The sequence below is a fragment of the Amblyomma americanum genome, chromosome 5 (genome assembly GCF_052857255.1).
Source record: "Amblyomma americanum isolate KBUSLIRL-KWMA chromosome 5, ASM5285725v1, whole genome shotgun sequence".
In the NCBI taxonomy this organism is placed as follows: Eukaryota; Metazoa; Arthropoda; class Arachnida; order Ixodida; family Ixodidae; genus Amblyomma; species Amblyomma americanum.
The window spans coordinates 52,095,048-52,115,525 of record NC_135501.1 but is presented as its reverse complement, the minus strand read 5'-3'; the positions used below and the strand labels follow the sequence as shown (position 1 = coordinate 52,115,525).

Below are 20,478 nucleotides of genomic sequence, written 5' to 3'. Positions count from 1 at the left end.
GCCTCATTAGGCATTATAGTGTAGCAAAGGGAATAACTCAAATTCGGTCGTTTTTTACATTTTAGTCGCAAGGAAAACACGCTCGTGTCTTCCCTAGTGTTATCTAAACATAGATATTCCTAGTAGTATCTATACATAGATATTACTAACAGCTCATCATTAGATGCGTTTAGTGCCCTGGTTAGAGATCACCTGTTCGTTTCCTAGTAGTTATTCTCATTTTCCACACTTTCCTATTCTGCCCTGTTTATTTTTACCGTTTTTTCGTGCCTAGACTGAAATTACAGCGCTAACTACATTCTATTTTTCCTTTTTTTGCTTGTCACAATGTTTGCAGCCTATTATTTGTACCTCAACTTGAATTCTAACCGATTTTGTAACAGTTGGCGCCATATGTTATTGTTCAAGTTGCTTTACTTACCATATGTGCACTACACCTGGTTGTATTATTCACCGCCCTTCCTGTTACAGTCCCTGATGGGACTTACAGTATCAATAAATAAACAAACAGATAAATAAATAAATAAATAAATAAATAAATAAATAAATAAATAAATAAATAAATAAATAAAAGCATCGAAGCAAGAAATACAACCTAATATGTTGGCGCTAACATGCAGGCATAATCAGGGTATAAAAAAAGTTTAATTTGCTTCTGCAAAGGTTGTACTTTCCAGCCATAGTTTTACCAACTTGCTTTTTCTGGCAACTTAGCAGACTAAGAATAAAGCCTGAATACGCATTTTAGTGTAGCAAAGCGAATATCTCGAATTGGGCAGTTTTTAACATTTTAGTCACAAGGAAAACACGCTCGTGTCTTTCCTAGTGTTAAAAGCATCGAAGCAAGAAATACAACGTAATATGTTTGCACTAACATGCAGGCATCATGAGTCACCAGCTAGCAGATCACAAGTTTGGCCTGACCCCACTTTGAATTGTCGCGGGCGACGCTGAACCAGGTGATTATGACAAATTGGGCAAAATTGTAATATTTATTTATAAGAAACTTACACACAGCTGGAAATCCGCCCTATATATTGACTAAGCAGGAAAATACAACCCAAACTTGAAAAATTGCTTGCATAATTTTAGATCTTCGGGAGAAAAGAAGTTTGGATGCCGTTGGAGACGTCTTATAACGGATGGCACATAGTTTATAGTGATGATTTGTATCAAAGCAATACAAGGTTAGTTGAAAGACGAGTTTGTTACGAACTTGGACATATCGCTTTCTAATTGTTACCTTTATTATCTTTCATATGAACACCAAACATTGATTATTTCGATACGGCACTTGGTGAATTTGAAGTTCTGCAATCCCGAGAAAGCTCTCCATGCCAGAAGTACTAGAATTACTGTTGACAGCATATTGAAATAGTAAGCAGATGATCGATGTCATCAAAGGTGCATTGAAAAAACAGAAAATCTTTTTTTAAATCTAAGGAAAAGAAAAATTGAAAAATTGAACATATTTTGTCTAATAAACCGCAGGAAAACAGTCTGAGATAATCAAAGGAAATAAGGATGTTCGCTTTCCCAGGTTCAAGCCTAGTATTTATTAATCACGATAATACTGAATAAATACAAAATTGAAATTTTACATCTCAGGATAGAGTTTATAAGTATAACGACTCCACTTACTATTTACTGCGGAATGTATTCCAGGGAAACGAGGCTTTTACAAGAAAACTGCAAAATGTTTGTGCACTTACGGTAATTAACTTCGTAAGAAACTTGGTTACTGGTGTCTGCAACATGAAAAAACATATAATTCGTGTGGTGTGCTTATGAGATCGAGAACACAAAAATAGGTTTGAGGGGTTACCTCTATATTCCCAATACATCAAAGCTAGGTATTGCCAGCACAGGACAGAAAACTTACCGTTGTGGTGCAGTAATCTGTGTTTGTGCCCAGACACTGAAAGTTTAACAAAGTTTTTATTAGAGTAGAATACTCCAGGAGACCAACTGCAACGTATATTCGAAGGGAAACGTTTCTCTAACGGTCCGTCTGGTATATATATATATATATATATATACATTACATATGTTACTTCTGATTCTATATGTGGCCTCTGATGTAAAGAGACAATTTTGTGCATTTCTCTAATATTTTGATTATTTCATACAATTTGATGCGTGTATTCTGCTTTTCATGTGTGTATATAGGTTCAAAATGTTTATAAGTGAACATTAAGTGCGTCTTTGAGATTCTATTACATGTGCATTTCTTAATTACGTATTATTTTTGCACTAGATGAGCCTAGAAGTTGCAGTTTTAACCATACAATTGCATGTAAAAGTGTATTCATTGTTTGTATTTGATGGTGTGTATATTTGTTCTCCTTTGTTGTATCTTTCTTATGTTCATTTCCATCAGCTGGTATGTCGAATCCACTGCTATGTAAATGTTTTCCGGGCCCAGTCAAGTTGAAAAAGCAGCTTTTTGCCCGGAAATCCTTCCAGTTGTTCTGGAGAAATAAATTCAATTCAATTCAATTCCTGAAATTCGTTTCGCGCAATTATGAAGTTCACTTTGCAGTGGTTTATTATAAAAGAGATTCACCACAGTAAAGTATATGCCAAGTTTGCTTGCGGTTCGGTCGGCCGTAAGCTCAGACCCAATTTGTACCCACTTGTGGTGCTATATTTACCAACTTAGAGCCACTAATGAAAGCATGTGCCACTCTGTTCAGAATTTCTCCAACTAGAATAACAAGAAATTTTTGCTGAAATTAGTGTTTTTTGATATAGCATCTGAAACAGTCGATCAACGGAGAACAAGTAGTTAAGTGAAAGGCTGGTATGGTTTTCCTACAAGAATTTAGGGGTTGTGCACGAGACAACCAGAAGCATTTGAACGGTAACTTTTCTGAATCACGAATGGAATGAATGGTTCCTACAAAAGACATTATATAATCTGTGCTTTTCATTCACTGTAGTTAATAGCATAACTCAGCCGAAGCTAAAACACGAACAGAGAGGCAAAATTAAGGAATACAATGAATAAAAATTAACAACGGGATATTGATACTTCATCTGAAACAAAATGACAATCTATGGAAATGCACATACTAAGAAAACACAGTTTACTAAAATCGAAGCGTTGACTTTGCGGTACAGCATCCACCTCGCATTCAGGAGGTGCTGGGTTCGACCCCAGTGCCGAAGGGTGCCCACGCGTTTTGTAATTGGTACAAGAGTTCCCCCGGCCTGGTGCTCAGCTTTTCTTCCTTGGGAAAAGTGTCGTGGATCAAACTGTTGTGTTGACTGGCCAGCGATTCATTTCGCCGTCAAACAAATTAAATCCGCCTCGTGTGATAACCCCTTTAATAGCCCTTTTTATTGTTTTAGACAAGGTAGGGCCAAATGCCCATTTTCAAAGCATTTCATTCGAAACAAGCCGAGCAACAGGCCAAGGTATATCTTCTACCCATCGCATATCCTGTGATATATCTCCACCCCAATTATTTTATTGTCTTTATGAAAGAAATACGAAGCACAAAGTTGTACTCACATCTCCTATGTCAAGTACGTTGTTCAAGGTTATGTTGATGCATTTGGCTGCGGAAGAAATTTTTGATTAGCATTCTTTTATGTGATTTCATATATATGAAATAGTATTTTACTTAAGATCAAACACCAAACCAAGCGAAACACAAAACTTCCTAGTATGTGCTTAACCAAAGCGAGACAATTTTTTCTATGTAGACCTCAGTATCCATACAGGTTTCTCATTCGGCGCCCAAAGAGATCTCTTGTTTTTGTTTTAAGTTAGCTCCTGCACCGATGACAAGCTGTTTTTTCGTTGTCTCCGTTTCTTGTCCCCCAGTGTGCTTCTTGTTGTTCTTGTAGTGGACCCGTTGGGGCGCGCATTTTGAGCATCATCATCACCATCAGCCTGACTGCGTCCACTGCAGAGATGATGTCTTTCCTATGTCACTCTAATTAACCCTGCCCTTTCCCGGCTGCACCCACCATATGCCTGCAAATTTTTTAATCTCATCCGCCCACCTAACTTTCTGCCGCCCCCTCCCCTGCTATGCTTGCATTCTCTTGGAATCCACTCCGTTACCCTGAAGGACCAGCGGTTATCTTGCCTTCACGTTACAATGCCCTGCCCAAGCCAATTTCTTCCTCTTGACTTCGACTAGGATGTCATTGACACGCGTTTGTTCCCTCACCCGCTTCGCGCCCTTCCGGCCTCTTAACGTTACACCTGTCATTTTTCTTACTATATCTCGCTGCGTTGTCCTTAATTTAAGCGTAATCCTTTTCGTTAGCCGCCATGTTTCTGCCACATAGGTTAGTACTGGCAAGACACAAACGTTGTGGAACCAACTTTCTGATTGCTGTTTTCTTTGTATTTTTTGCTTGGTGTTTGCTGTCGTACAAACATTAATGAGGATGTGTTAGCATCAGCCTAAAGGACGGAAGTATGACAGGAGGAGTTGCCTTGCGTGATTTTTTTAGCATTCGTCCTTCACACTGGAGCTAAGCTTTAAAGACGTTGCCTCCCTTTACTCCTTTTACTCTCTGCCTTTCTCGTGCAGTGCATGTTTTCATTGTCAGTCGTTATGCCCACTGGATGATAGAGAACCTAGTGTATCTTTCAATGGTGGCTTTGCCGCTCGTTAGCATTAAAGTTCCTTCGTCCTCCTACTTCTCTACAATAGAACTGAAGTGCCTGAAAGGTTCTGCAATTCGTATTGAAAGGCATGTTTTTCTACTTGATGATATAAACATGCACACAATTCTTATTCTAAAAGGAATGCAGCTGGATGCACCATGAAAGATTTTTTAAATAATTTTTTTAGCAATACGTTTGTAATCCGCTATTTTCTTTGTTTCACTAGCAAGATGTCTTCTTCTGATAAGTAGGAGGAAGGGTCATACTTTTTATTCTCATTTTTTTGAGCAAACGTTCACAACACGAAAATATTTATAATTTCCATCTCTGGATCAGTTTTCTTTTATTTACCATTTTAAGGTGCTTTTGAGACGAAATTCTGTTGAAATCAATCCCTATGAATGTATTTTCAACCCATCTTTTTTTTTTTTTTGCGCGCAATCCAAGTAATCCGCTGCGGATGTGAGCCACCTTTTAGGTTACATTTTTGAATATTTTGAATCAAATTTTTTAGTTTAAAAAGCTTTCACACCGGTCGGAAGGCGAAAACGAAAATTGCTGCACAGCACAGTTGCGCATGCGCAGAACACAAGGCCTTGCTTCGACGAATGTCAGGTTGCACGGAGTCTACCTTACGTTTAAAAGGAGGCGGAATTTGGAGTGAATAATGATTGCTCCAGCACAGTCAAGAAAAAAGTTTGTAATGTTTCCTTTCTAAAGAACACAGAAACCAAGCGTGACGTTGCATTAGCAGGAGCATACTTTAAAAAAAAGAAATTGTTGAGTAAATGCTCGATTCAAGACAGGGCAAATTCAGTCAAACTACGGAATGCTTTATATATGGAGACCGTCTGAAAATATTCTCAATGTCTTAATCCTATTTGTCGGCCCAAATGACGCCGCAAACCAATCTGAGTGAGACTTTGAAACAATTTTTAGTCTGTCTTCAGACTCAGAGCGTTCCATAATTTGACACCTGGATGAACACTTCTAGTTTGCCCTGCTGTGACCACGTGGGTGATGTGTTGAACACTCAAATCCATCGCAGGAGTTTCGAATGATCGGTAGAGCTCGTTGATTTTTTTTAAGATCTCCAATGGGTTGTTTGAATGCAGGAAGTATTTTGTTTTATAGGTGACATTTTGCTGCGAAGCCCATAGTAAGCCATTAGTAATCGTCATGTTCGCGCGGAGCCCTCCGGAATTCTCTAGTTTTTCTTAAAACGACAAGTTTAAAATGCTCCCTTCTTTTACGGTGTATTTACTACTGCAGAGCAACAGATGGAGCTATCTGCAAAATGTCCGGGGAACAAGGTCAGTGGGGCTCTAAATGGTTTATTAGGCGACCCAATGAAGAACATCTGTCCAGCGATGCCAAGACGAGCGAAATGCGACTGATGACTAGGTAGCTCTTTATTTAACCACTTACTTTTAAAGCCACTCTTCCAAGAGTGATTTTAACGCGCTACATCAGCGACATCATTCATTAGTTTTTCAAATGCCGCTACGTCACACTGAGAGGCTACATTGCCCTGATAGGCTGACAACTGTGATGAAAGAATTTTCTATATTCAGTTTGTGTCTTCAGATTAGAATGCGTGTTCAAGAGTAGGTATGCCTTTCTTTCACCTGGTCTGTTTCTGAATATTCTTTGCAAATGGATATGTAATGGGACCGACAGGCGCAGCACAGCGAAGAAGCGGACGAGTTCAAGCGGGACAACGAAGAAGCAGACGAAGTGCAGCTGGGTTTTTTCGAACGACGCCTGTGAGTGTGCCCGTCGTGTCGCCGGTCAACCAAGACCAACCGACCTGTACTTCAAATAAACGCCTTGACACTTGGTGGAGGTGCCTCGGTTCCCGTCCCGGTCCTCATCCTGGAACTTCGAAGTGGAACGCTCCTCGTCTCCGCCACCATGCCGGAAGGTCCGAGTGAACCATCGCAGCCCATCCCTGCCACCGTACTCTGTCACGGGGTGCAGCGCCAGCGTGACCCTTCTCCTTTTAGTGGCACCGATGACCAAGACGTCGACGATTGGCTGGCCTCCTATGAGCGCATCAGCACTTACAATCGGTGGGACGATTCCGTGAAACTCAGCAACGTCCTGTTCTACCTGACGGACGTTGCCAACCTATGGTTTCGCAACCATGAGGCCGACCTTCCCACCTGGTCGTCCTTTAAAACGAGCTTCGCCGACGTTTTCGGCCGCCCCGCCGTCCGGAAGCTTCGCGCCGAGCAACGTCTTCGTGCTCGATCTCAGCTCCCTTCCGAGACTTTCACAAGCTACATCGAGGACATCGTTGACCTGTGCAAGCGTGTCAACCCCTCCATGTCCGAAGGGGATAAAGTCAACCACATACTTAAAGGCATAGCCGATGACGCTTTCCAGATGCTACTGGCGAAGAACCCCACCTCCGTCGCTACCGTCATCCAGCTGTGCCAAAGCTTCGACGAACTCCGCAAGCAACGCGCATCTACGCGGCAGTCCGGCGCGCCTGCGGGGGGTCTTGCTGGCTTGGCCCTTGGTGGCTCGTCTGCTGAGCAGTCCCTGTTCATGCAGCAGGTTAAAGACTTCATCCGCGAAGAGATCGCTCGCCAGCTTTCTCTGCTGCATCACATTCCCGACCCCGTCTGCCCTCCGCACGACCTGCCGCCATCTCTCACGCCCACTATCCGTCGTGCTATTCAGGAGCAGGTCGCTGCAGTTCTGCCATCCAGTCCCCCACCTCCTCCTGTGGCAGCGCCACTCACCTATGCTGAAGCAGTCACCGGTACACGGCGCTCGCCCCCCTCTGCCGCCTACCCTAGCAGCCCGGCCTTTTATGCTCCACCGCCATCTATACCCCCGCCGCAGGTCCCGGTTCGTCGACCCCACCGAAACCCTACGAACCCCTGGCGTACGGAGGCCACTGCGCCATCTATGTCACCAACCCATCTTCTTGCCCGTCGTTTGTTCTTCGCGGCGAATGCCTCGGCTCTATTGAAGAACTGGACCCTGCTCTTGCTTCCGAGTTCTCCGATGCCCGTGCCTGTTCCCCAGTTACTGCCTTAGCCTGTTGTGCGACAGCGCCCGATCCGATTTCCATCGACGTCTTTCGTCGTAACATCGCTCCCGACCTTCCGTCTGCTTACCGTGACCAAATCTTGGAACTTCTCTGCCGCTTCCGCAACTCTTTCGACCTTTCCCAGCCCTCCTTGGGGCGCGCATTGGCCGTCTCTCACACAATTGACACTGGTACCCACGCTCCCTTGCGTCAGCGACCGTACCGAGTCTCGCCGAGCGAGCGCCGCGTCATCCGTGACAATGTTGACGACATGCTTCGGCGCGGCATAATACAGCCTTCTCACAGCCCTTGGGCCTCTCCTGTTGTCTTGGTGACGAAAAAAGATGGCTCCATCAGGTTCTGTGTGGACTACCGCCGTCTCAACAAGATCACACGCAAGGATGTTTATCCTCTACCCCGAATCGACGACGCACTGGATTGCTTGCAGGGAGCGGAGTATTTTTCATCCCTCGACTTACGCTCCGGCTACTGGCAGGTCCCGATGGCAGCGAACGACAGGCCGAAAACCGCTTTCGTCACCCCAGACGGCTTGTATGAGTTCAATGTGATGCCATTCGGCCTCTGCAATGCTCCAGCCACATTCGAAAGGATGATGGACACTATTCTCAGTGGCCTCAAATGGGAAACTTGTCTGTGTTACCTAGATGACATCGTCGTTTTTTCCAAAGATTTTCCTTCCCATCTGCACCGCCTTCAGCGCGTACTCACTAGCCTTACTGACGCCGGCCTCCAACTAAACTTGAAAAAATGTTACTTCGGTGCAACGCAGCTCACAATATTAGGCCATGTCATCTCCAAAGACGGCGTTCTTCCTGACCCTGCCAAACTTCGCGCCGTCGCTGACTTCCCCAAACCAACCACCTTAAAAGAACTTCGCAGTTTTATAGGCTTATGCTCATATTTTCGCCGCTTCATCCGAAATTTCGCCAGTATCATCGCCCCTTTAACGCAGCTTCTTGCCGGCAGCCCGAACCTTTCGTCTTGGTCCCCCGCCTGCGATACCGCGTTCAGCACTTTACGCCGCCTGCTGGTCTCTCCCCCCATCCTTCGCCATTTTGATCCCGCCTATCCGACAGAAATTCACACTGACGCGAGCGGTGTGGGCTTGGGCGCAGTTCTTGCCCAGCAAAGGCCTGGGTATCCGGAATACGTCGTCGCTTACGCCAGCCGCGCCCTCACCAAGGCGGAATCAAACTATTCTGTCACAGAAAAAGAATGTCTCGCCATCATTTGGGCAATTACCAAGTTCCGCCCTTACATTTACGGCCGGCCCTTCTATGTCGTCACAGACCACCACGCCCTATGCTGGCTATCCTCCCTCAAAGATCCTTCTGGCCGACTCGCCCGCTGGGCTTTACGTCTCCAGGAGTTTGATATACACGTCATTTATCGCTCCGGCCGCAAGCACTCGGACGCCGACGCCCTTTCTCGTTCACCACTCCCATGCGAGTCAACCTCTGCCCTCGTCTGTGCCTACGAATTCTCTTCGTTCAACATCCCTGATATGCTCTCCGAACAACTGAAGGATCCTTGGATCACCTCGCTGCTAAACTTCCTGAACACTCCTTCGCCGCATCATTCGACCCGGACCCTTCGCCGCCAAGCCCACCACTTCGCCGTTCGTGATGGCCTCTTATACCGCCGTAATTACCTCCCCGACGGCCGGAAGTGGCTGTTGGTCATCCCTCGACACCTCCGTGCTACAATCTGTGCCTCTTTTCACGCCGCTCCACAATGCGGCCACTTTGGTGTACTGAAAACATATGCTCGCCTTCGTCAGCGATTCTACTGGCGAGGTATGTACCGCTACATACGTCAGCACATTCGGTCATGCACCGCCTGCCAACGTCGCAAGAAACCTCCCCACTCCGCCGCCGCTCCTTTGCAGCCGTTACCTTGCCCTGGCCGTCCCTTTGACCGCGTCGGCATTGATCTTTATGGCCCGCTTCCAACTACTTCGGCTAATAATCGGTGGATCATCGTTGCCGTTGACCATCTCACCCGTTACGTCGAAACGTCGGCTCTCAAATCTGCTACCGCAAACGATGTCGCTCACTTCATTCTACAAAGTCTTGTTCTTCGTCACGGCGCCCCCAAAGAACTTCTAAGTGACCGCGGCCGTGTTTTTCTCTCGGACGCCGTCGAGGCCCTGCTCAAGCAATGCCAAGTCGTCCATCGCTACACCAGCGCCTATCACCCCCAGACCAACGGCATGACTGAGCGGTTCAACCGCACTCTGAGTGACATGCTCGCCATGTACGTTGACACCGCCCACTCCAACTGGGATCAAGTGCTCCCGTTCGTCACGTACGCGTATAACACAGCTACTCAGACAACAACGGGGTTTTCTCCTTTCTTCCTCTTATATGGCCGGGAGCCTACATCCACCATGGACACCATCCTTCCTTATCACCCTGACCCTTCCGAGACCACCTTACTCTCCGAAGCTCACCTGTACGCCGAAGAATGCCGGCAACTTGCCCGCTCTTTCACCACACAGCAACAATGGGATCAGAAGCACCGTCGGGATTCCCCGGACCCTCCAGCGTCATACCCATCTGGCGCCCTCGTTTGGCTCTGGGTGCCTTCCTCCACTCCCGGCCTCGCCACGAAACTACTGTCTCGCTTTCACGGACCTTACCGGGTTGTCCACCAAACTTCTCCGGTGACTTATATCGTTGAGCCGCTCGTTCCTTCTTCGGACCACCGTCGCCGGGGGCGCGAAACTGTGCACGTTGATCGCCTCAAGCCTTACTATGACCCACCCATCCTCTCCTCTCCGTAAGTCGCCAGGATGGCTCCTTTTTCGGAGGGAGAGTAATTGTAATGGGACCGACAGGCGCAGCACAGCGAAGAAGCGGACGAGTTCAAGCGGGACAACGAAGAAGCAGACGAAGTGCAGCTGGGTTTTTTCGAACGACGCCTGTGAGTGTGCCCGTCGTGTCGCCGGTCAACCAAGACCAACCGACCTGTACTTCAAATAAACGCCTTGACAGATAATTTATTCCGAATGATACGCTTTACCATACGGCACAATACATAGAGAACAGTAGCAAACGTTCTTGAAAACATTCTTGCCATAATAATGCACTTGTTTCTATAAGAAGGTTTTCAAAAGAGAGAAGACGCCGACCATAAAAAAAAAATCGGTGTTGACGTTCCGGCTTTCAGCATGGAAGACTTGTTCAGGATGAACACACCACCGGAATTGGTTCGTTTGAATAGTCTTGAATAATCGCCGCAAGGAGCGTGCTATTATCGGGTTTAGACTTCTGTCGTTTCGGTTCACTGTGCATGATGTGATCTGTATGATGTAACAGACGTAAGGGATTCAAGATCGAGCCGTGATCCTGTCAATTTTTCAATTGCGACGATTCTTGACTTGTCTATGTCAATCTTGTGGTCATTCACGATGGCGTGCTCTGCTAAAGCGTTATTACGAATGCTTTTGTTCTTTACGTCCCGAGGGTGCTGCTGTAATCGCTTCGTTGAACTTGCTGATTCCGTGACGTAAACACTGCTGCAGTCTGCTCAGGAGACCTCGTAAACTACTCCGGTAGAGTCTTTCCTTTGGCAACTTGCCCTCGACGCTTACACGCTGATGGCGCATCTTGTTCAACCTTGAAATGTGCCACCTATACGTCCGACTCTCGTTAGAGATGCGCGAATCTCTCACTTGTTCCTGGAATATACAAAACTGAAGTCCGCTCATTGAGGGGAAAGGGGTGCGTCCGTCTGTTGCGTATGAAGTGCTGAGGGTATCCGCAGTGTGGGAGGCCGTCCCGTACCTTTGCCGCATCCAAAGCTGAAATCTCGGGTTTCCAGCAGAATCTTTTGGCACGCTGCTATAACGTGCTAACAGCAGCCATCTCGTGCGTGGCGGGCTGCACCCAGCTGGAATCCAGGTAGCGAACTATGTGCTTCTCATTTCGGTATACGTTGAAGATAGCATCTGGCCTTGCTGTGAAACAAAGACATCAAGGAAAGATAGTTTGCCATCGAACTGTTCTTCTAGAGTAAATTCAAAGGCACTTTCCAAGCTGCCCAGGCAGGTCAGATACTTGCTCACTGCGTAATTTCAGATGACGCAGAAGCAGTCATTTATATATCGAATAAGCACTTTCAGGGGAGGAACAAGGTATTATAACGCCCACTGTTCCAGCACTTCCATTGTGAGATTTAAGGCCGTAGCCGAAACAGATGCATCCATGGGGCTCCCATGTACATGTTTTTTTTTTTAAAATAGTCCATGAATACGACGTACGTGTTGCTTAGAACACTTCTGTATGCCAATGTGTGCTTGCTTCCATACGGCCCTGTCAATTTGACCTGTAGGAGAAGCGAGACTGGCCGCTGTGAAACGACCACGGCCACAGGCGACAGCTTCTGTGAGGCCTAAAATTGCTAAAGATGCGCTGGGTATCTTATCTGGAAAGCTCCCCGTCCTCGCTACCCACAGACACGCTAGAGCCATGGACTTTCAGGTATCGAGGACTACTGACCCCATTCCACTATCGCAGCGGCCGAGATATGATTGCGAGCACTTGTAGGCTTTGTGCGCCCAATCGGGCATAACCAGTTCCAATTCAATGCCGACCTGTTGATTTGTTTCTGTGACTACGCCCGTGCTTCAGCACAATCACACATCATTAGTACGGATGGACTAAAACAGCAGCACGAAAAGCAAGAAGACAGGCGCAGGAAATGAGAGACTGACAAGAGCGCTGGTTTATCACTGGTAATATCTAAACCGCAGTAGCAATAAATATAGAGTGCTTAAAATGAAAAGGAAACACCAGTTCTGCTGGAATAACTCTTATCTGTATGTGCGCATGTAAAAACAATATGTACTTATCGGAAGTGCACAGCGCACAGGTGTACTAGGCTTCTAAATTTGTTGTTAATCATGAAGACTGCAGTACTGTCACCCTTGCGCTGATCGCTATATGTACAAAGACGGATACGTTCGCTGTATGTGATGGCTCTGAGTTCTTGATATAAAGGTGTTTCACCTGACTTGAAACAATCTTTAAAAAGAGGATTTTTGAGCTAGAAGAGAGCTTTTTCGGCATAGCATCGTCATTGGGGTAGTATATCAGAATACTGCTAAGACGTGCTAACTAGCAGGCTGCGGAGTTGCCCTCACTCCTGCCGTAATTCGGACGTGGCCTCAGTTTCGCCACATATATCCCTGCCTACGATGTCCAGTCTGCAACTGAAAAGACACTGAGGCTGACATTCACCACTTGTTGTGGGATTGCCCGGCACTGAAGCCAACTAGAATTCGCTGCAATCCGGCACTGAAGCCAACTAGAATTCGCTACCTGGCAGCAGTGGGTCTCCACCCAGACAACCCGTCCTCATATATTGATTGGACGCAGGGGCCACATCACCGCTCCCTCCTCGCCTTCATTAGATCGGCACATCTTTCCTGCTTTATTTAACACCCACCCCCTCTTTCCTTTTCTCTTTTCTTCCTAACTCCCCTTATGCCCTGAGGCAATAAACAATGGTATCAAAAAAAAAAGAAACTAGCAGGCTGGTTAACCAATATTGAATAGTTTTTTTTTAACTACTACTATCAAGTATCCTAATTTTTGAGAGGCTTGTAGCCCACCGTAAGTAATATCTATATCTGTCTATACCCAACAATTTTTGGCTATTTCGACGAGGTAGTGCACTGGAGAAGTTGCTTTGCCTGCAAGCTTCTCGAAAGGGCGTGTTTGGGCCCGATGTAGCAAAAATTCGGTGGGCAACAGCGCCGAGGACAACCACGTTTTCGCAATTCTAAAAGCTGGTATGGATATTACTCGACGCCTCTCAATAATCATGGAGCCTAACAGTACTTCTTAAAGAGTTAAATGTTGAATATCAGTTAACCAGTCTACTACTTAGCTGTATTCTGATGTACTACACAACTGACCACGCTAAGCCGAGAAAAGCGCTGCTCTAATAAAGCCTATACTTAAATAGTGTGTAAAAGTTTACGTGAAACATCCTGTATACTACGATCACCGTAGTGACTAACTTTAGGAGCCATGTTTATTCAGCAAAAAAAATAGTCCCGTGCGTCAGCTCTCCGTTAACTGGCACAATCAAAAAGAAAAGCGTTTTATGCATGCACGACAAGAAGCTTTCACTTTGAAGGGGTTACATTTTTTTAGCTGCTGTTACATTAAATACAAAAACTACAAGTACTTGTAAATCAATGCTGCTATCTGCCGTTTTCGTTTTGTTTTGTGTTGCTGCTCGTGCTTCTTTTGTAGTATGCGATATGGTATGGTATACGGGGTTTAACGTCAAGAAGCGACACATGAGGTATGAGGGTGGCTGAACTGGCAGACTCCGGATATTTCGCCCAACTGGAGATACTTAGCGTGCACTGACCTCGGTTTGAACATGGGCGCGTTTAGAATTTCGCCTACGTTAAAATGCGGCCGTCTGGGCCTGGATTGAACCAGGGTATGCCGGTTGAATAGCCAAACGTGCCAACCATTGAGCCTCATTCCACAGGAGAGCATTTCTCTACCAGTATTCATGAAAAGATTGCCCAGGTGCTTGCTTATTGAAGTCGTATAAGTGATGGTGCTACGCTTTTTTGGCGCAAGGGCATCTAAAGCCAAAGATCGCAAAAAAAGGTTTTTTTTAGGCTCAGGTTAAAATATGGCAATGTTAATATCATCACCGGGCGTATAGGGCCTAAGAGTAATGAGTAGGTGCTTGATTAAAGTGTGTCAAGAGGGTGTACAAATTGGGTGAAATAGCCTAAAGTGGTGCATAACGCCTAAAAATTGTGTAAGAGTCGTTGCATATAAAAGACAAAGCCAGGCAGCCTAAACCAAAGTCCTTGCTTCAAACAAGAATGGTGAGGCATCTATCCGGTAGCCACGGCTAAGCTCAGCCTTCTCCTCAGAAAAAAGGGTCTGTTACATGGAATAAGAGATTTCTTGTAAAAACTTACACCAGTTAAAAATAAAAGAGACCCTATCTGACGAAAAAATGCGGTCATCGCTTAAAAATGAAGAGTGCACTGGTAATTATTTGTGTAGAGTTCTGGGAAGTGCCGTCGTCTCTCTGTCTCTAATCTCGGGCACATGATTAATATGTGAAACTGAGGTGTGGGCTCCACATCTCGTGCATTGCGGGACTGGTGTATCCTTTAAAAGATGTGAATGTGTGATGTATGCATGTCCTATCCTCAGTCTGCAGAAATGCAACTTCTTTAAATCTGTTTTGTTTTTCTGTGGCATACCCTCCAATCCTTGACTTCATTGTGTGCAGCTCCCTATTCGTCCCAATCCTACTGCCATTCATTGCGGAATGCAGTCCTAATAAGTGACTTGAGGCCCTAGTTTAGAAGCTGTTTTGCATCGATACGAAACAGTTCGGCCGCCGACGCAGCAAGACTATCAGCTTCCTCATTTCCACCTATGCCACAGTGACCTGGTACCCAGCATATAGTATTGTTAAGGTTCAATGTGCGTGCACACATCAGAGGGAATTTATTAGAAGGTTTTTTAGGGTTTCCCAGAGGACAGGGCCATAATGCCAATTAAAGAATCTGAGAAAATAGCACACGTAAGGATTTTTTTTTTGCAGGATAGATCTAACAGCCAACAGGATGCCATGACATTCTGCAGTAAATATACCTGGATGGCTATTGGTTGTTTTTGTTTCGTATAATTGACAGTTATGAAATGCACATGAAACCAAGGAAGTTTTGGAGGTATCAGTGTAAAGCTCTGTGCACTGATACTTTCATGTAAGGACATGAAGTGCTGTTTTATGCCAATTGGCGACCCATACTTGCCAACGTCAAGAAAAGGCGTGCCACAGTCGACTGGATGTACTTCTCGGGGAGCAATTATGTCTTTAGAAGTCACCACAATATTGGAGACGGGTATGTTCATGTCTTGGACAAGTGTGGCGACTATGATGATTAAAGGTGGGGTTTCAGAGTTGGTTTGAAAACATCATGGGTGATCAGCATGATGTAGTACGTTCCTAGCGTATGTTGTACTTGTAAACTTCCGCCTTCGTTCAAGTGACTATCGGTCCGCCTCAGCGTAAAAAACTGACAATTAGGCCTGTACGGAAAGCACCAGTAGCCAACTGCAGACCCTGACGATACACTGCGTCGAGCATTTTTATGGTGCTTTTTCGTGCTGACTCGTACACTACTGAGCCGTAGTCTATAGGGGAGTGATAAAACTACAATATTTAGAAGACTCAGCAGGCAGTCTTGATTTGTACGCTAAGACTGGTGTGAGAGGATCTTTAGAAGGTTCAATGATTTCATGCATTTAAGTCTTAACTGTTTAACGTGTGTGTGATGAATGTAAGCTTTTCGTCGACTATGGCGGCAAGAAATTTGTGGGCTTTTTGGACCGTTAAGTGTGATGTTGGGTTTCGGCCTAATACCACGTTGTTTTGTGAAGAGTACACTGACTGTTTTTTCTGTGTTTAGTTCAAATCCATTTTCGCCTGACCAAATTGATACTATTTTTTCTCCTAGCTGAATTTTCCGCTTACAGATGGACAGATTACATCACTTGTAGCTAATATTTATATCGTCAACAAAAACGGAGTAGGATATACACTAGGTAGGCCGCTCTTCAATGAAATCATTTTCACTGTGAAAAACGTGCAGCTAAGAATGCCGCCTTGAGGGACACCATTCTCTTGTGTAAACTGCTTAGATAAGGAATTTCCTACGCGGACCTTGAATATCCGTTCATACAGATAACTATTAATGGTTGTCAGCATATTCCCTGAGATTCCAAAGACCAACAGGTCACGGACGGTACCTTAGCGCCATGTGGCAACGTATGCTTTCTCTACATCAAAGACAACAGATTAACAGTGCTCTTTATGCACAAAAGCTTCCGTTATATAAGATTCGAAGGGAACGAGCTGGTCAGTGGTAGACCGTTTAGCCCAAAATCCAGCTTGATGCTGGTCTACAAGGACCTAGTCGAGTAATTCAAGGAAATGCAGAAGGCGACGATTTATCATTTTTTTTCAAACAGCTTAGATAAGCAGCTCCTTAGGGCAGTTGGCCCATAATGGGCTGGACGTGTGTAGTTTGTACCTTGCTTTCGTACAGGAATAAAAATAGCTTCTTTCCTAGCTTTGTGAAAACATCCAGCGGGCCATATCTTATTCAACAGGCACAGGACAGTTTCAAGGGCTTCTTCATGCAGGTGGCTCAGCATTCCGTATTGGACCCTGTCAGGGCATGCTGCTTATGAGTAACCACATGTGCCTAAGGCAACTCTCCACTCTTGTAATCTAAATGGGCTATCGTATCCTCCTACAGATTGCCTTTTATTCTTGATAGGCTTAAACTCCTCAGCTAGCTTGTATCCCAAGAAGCAATCTGTATAATGCGCTGTGATAAAAGTTTATTCGAAGCGTTTGCCTAGTCTATCTGCTTGGTGCTCTAATGCATTGCCAGCAGTGCTAGCAATAGAAATTGGATGTGCACTATGCGCCTTAAGTGGTTTTAGTCTACTGGACACTTAAAGCATGTCTGTGCAAGAATTTACGCACAAGATAAAGGACTGCTAACTTTTCCGTTTGAATAACGCCGATCAGGAGAAAAAAATCAGCGACAAAAAGACGCAGGACGAAGAGAAGACACACACAGACTGTCGCCGGACTTTCAACTGATTTAATATTGGTTCCACCACGTATTTAATGCCACTGCTTGCGCAAGCGCGCATGCATTCCAGATCCATCAAAGTCCGGACGTCATTACAAACCAGATAAAAAATGCCGCTCTTTGTCAGTGAGAATAACAGACGGGTAGCTGATGCAAACACGTGCGTCCTTTTTGATTAGAAACGCTTCTAACAGCTGGCGCTCATGGCTGGACTTCCCACGGCCGATAATGGTACTGCTGTTCAGCAAAGCTGATCAGTTTTGGCACTCCTTCACATGTATGGCCTGGTTGCTGCCTGTACCAAAACGCAGCGTTCTGCCGTGTTCCGAGTCGCTCGTTCAAGCACTCACCGTCTGCCCTATGTAAATTTTTTCCCACGAAGTAGGGATAGAATATACCACCCCCACACCACACTTCGTTAACTTTGGTGCTTTGTTTCGCAGGAATGTTCTCACTGACATCCGTAGATGCAGACGCAATGATTGGAATGCTTTGGGGGGCCGAAAACACCAAATTCAATCCAAATTTTGGAAAACTTTTTTCAGTTCATGCGAAATTCCATGGTAGTAGGGAATCACCTAAAAGTTTCTGTCCTATATGTTGGGTGCTCGGTATTGGCCCAACAAGCTTCATTTTTTTTTCGCCAAAGTTCCAGCGACCGTCAACGGCCACGAGGAAGGAAAACCAGAGGCCTCTAGCCGAACCACCTTTTCTTCGTCTTTTTTTTTTTTCGCTGGTTTTTTTTCTCTTGAACATGAACGAACTCGCCCAGCAATTCACGCTTCTGGATATATGTCGAGTGCGCCTGCCAAGTGCTTTAGCACGCTTAAAGTTTATTCAATTGTCAACCATAGGATAACGGTGGAATTTGAACCATGCATTATTTTGGTTCTCACGAGCTTTCTTGCAATGTGCTCTCCACCATGGTCTTCATTTGTTTTCTATTTTACTTGATATCTGTGGGATGAATTTCTGGCTGACTGTGTAATATGAAACGTGATCAAGAATTGACAATCATCTACAGCTATGTCTATGATTGATGAACAGGGAAATGCTGAGAGCTATCGGAAAAACCTCTAGTCTGCAGTCTGTTCTTTAAACTTCCTTGGATTATTTATCCTAGGATTTATATTTCTGTGTATTTTGAAGAAATGAGAAACTGATGATATCTATAGAGGTTAACTATAGCAGCCCACTCAGTAGCTGCCAGGACCAATGGAGAGCCAGTACCAAGGTCTATCGCTGTGCATTAGTTGTGTGCTTCATTAAAGCATGTCGGTTCTATTCTATTGAATATGCATGACTCAGACGACACTAAGAATTTTTCGACTAGCGCACCTCCAGAATCGGTTATATTACATCCCCATAATAGGTGGTGTGCGTTAAAATCGCCACACAACAGGAACGGCTCCGGAAGCTGGGCAACTAGTTTTTCAAGTTTGTCGATGAATAATTACAATCTGGTGGCATATATAGGGAGCATATGTTTATTACTCTGTCAATACTTAGAGCTTGTGCATTACTTTCATTGCCTCTAAATCAGTTGCTAGTGTAAAACACTCAGAGGGAATTTAATACTGGACCACAATAAAAACGCCACCTCATGAGTGGGCACTGCCTCGCCTATCCTTCCGGTATCCGACATATCTTTTAGAAAGTTTCGGTGTTGGATTTAAGTGCGTTTCTTGCACGCAAAGTATGTTTGGTTGATATTGCGAGAATATTTCATATATGTCATCGAGGTTCTTAAGTAGCCCTCGGCAGTTCCAGTGGATAATGCTCTCGACAGCCGTGGTTGTAGGGAGGAAACGAAGACTAGCGGGAGTTATTCAGATATAGCCGCCTTTATCAGACGGCTTGACTGGAAGATGTCTTTTCGCTTTAAGCCGGTCTAGAAAACTCCGCCTCTCTTTGCGGGACTCCCTCAGCGCCTCAGACGATGAAAATCCCGGTGTCACCTCGATTGCTTCCGCTGGAGACGCGGAAGCAGATGCGGACACTCCCTCTCACTTTATTGTGTCGTCCCAGAGATCTGTGAGAAGTAGACCCTTGGGACATGGAAGTTCGGTGCAGCCGGCAGCTGCCTGCTGGATGGCCAAGAAGGGCGCGCATCAGCGATGCTGTATTACGTACCCACCGTGACGAAACGCCGCCCCCCCCCCCCCCCCCCGGCGCACTGCGTTGTCGTAGGAGTTCTTCCGGGCTTCAGAGAATGTTATGGGTTCTATTATCTTTATCTGAATTACTTTCTTCTTGTTCTTGAATGCCTGATATATTCGTGAGTACGCGGCGCGTGGCTTGTGAGAATTGAGACATTTTGCTTGAACAGCGCTGCAGTTATCAGTCGGGTGCTCATGGGCACCGCACTTTGCGCAGGGGAGTATTCCACTCAACGCTCTATCACGTTACATGGGTCTCTCATAAAACGCAGGCACTGCCAAAAAACAACCCACCAACACCGGAGCAGTGGGAGGCTGTGCTGCCCTGCTCCAAACATGAAGGAAAGCTGAAGCTGATCGACAGGGCTCGCAAGACTGAAAAGGCCACTGGGGTCCTGGACTGAGGGACCCACCTATGCCAAGAGAATCCTCCTTGACAAGAAAGTTTTTCATTCATTCATTCATTCATTCATTCATTCATTCATTCATTCATTCATTCATTCATTCATTCATTCATTCATTCATTCATTCATTCATTCATTCCACGGCATGTAGCAGATCCAAGTCTGTAGTTGTTGTTGTTGTTAGCCTATCAAAAGATGGCACATACCACTTTTGGCAGTTGAAGCAGCTTCTCGAGTTTTGAATATAGGGACGGACTTTACAGTGGATGAATTCTGGTTTCACAGCATCTGGTAGACTGGACCCAAAAATGTTAGGACGATATCGGCTGTCACCACCTCTTCATCTTTTCACTTTATGGGGATGCGGCTAAGGGCAATGACACCTTGATCTTGGAAGCCTTCCAGGAGACCAGACTCAGTTTCGCGGATCAGATCGCTGCTTTTTCTTGAGAAGGGTGTCAGAGTGGTCTTTCTGCGAAACTTCAACATTAAGGTCACCGAAAGAAAGTTTCTTGCTTTGCAATTTTTTTCCAATAAATTTCTCAAGGGTCCTAGAA

At 45.3% G+C, this 20,478-nt stretch overlaps 1 protein-coding gene across 4 annotated transcripts in view; it reads right to left on the bottom strand.

Annotated features, from left to right (window-relative positions):
* LOC144132429 (uncharacterized) overlaps positions 1-20,478 on the bottom strand; it is a 79,570-nt gene that overhangs the window by 38,819 nt on the left and 20,273 nt on the right. For all 4 annotated transcript variants that reach the window (XM_077664834.1, XM_077664833.1, XM_077664836.1 and 1 more), the window contains exons 2-4: positions 3,518-3,564; positions 1,883-1,918; positions 1,713-1,748 (exon numbers count right to left, since the gene is read on the bottom strand). In XM_077664834.1, coding sequence (XP_077520960.1) covers positions 1,713-1,748; positions 1,883-1,918; positions 3,518-3,564 — 119 coding nt within the window. The remainder of the gene's footprint in view (positions 1-1,712; positions 1,749-1,882; positions 1,919-3,517; positions 3,565-20,478) is intronic.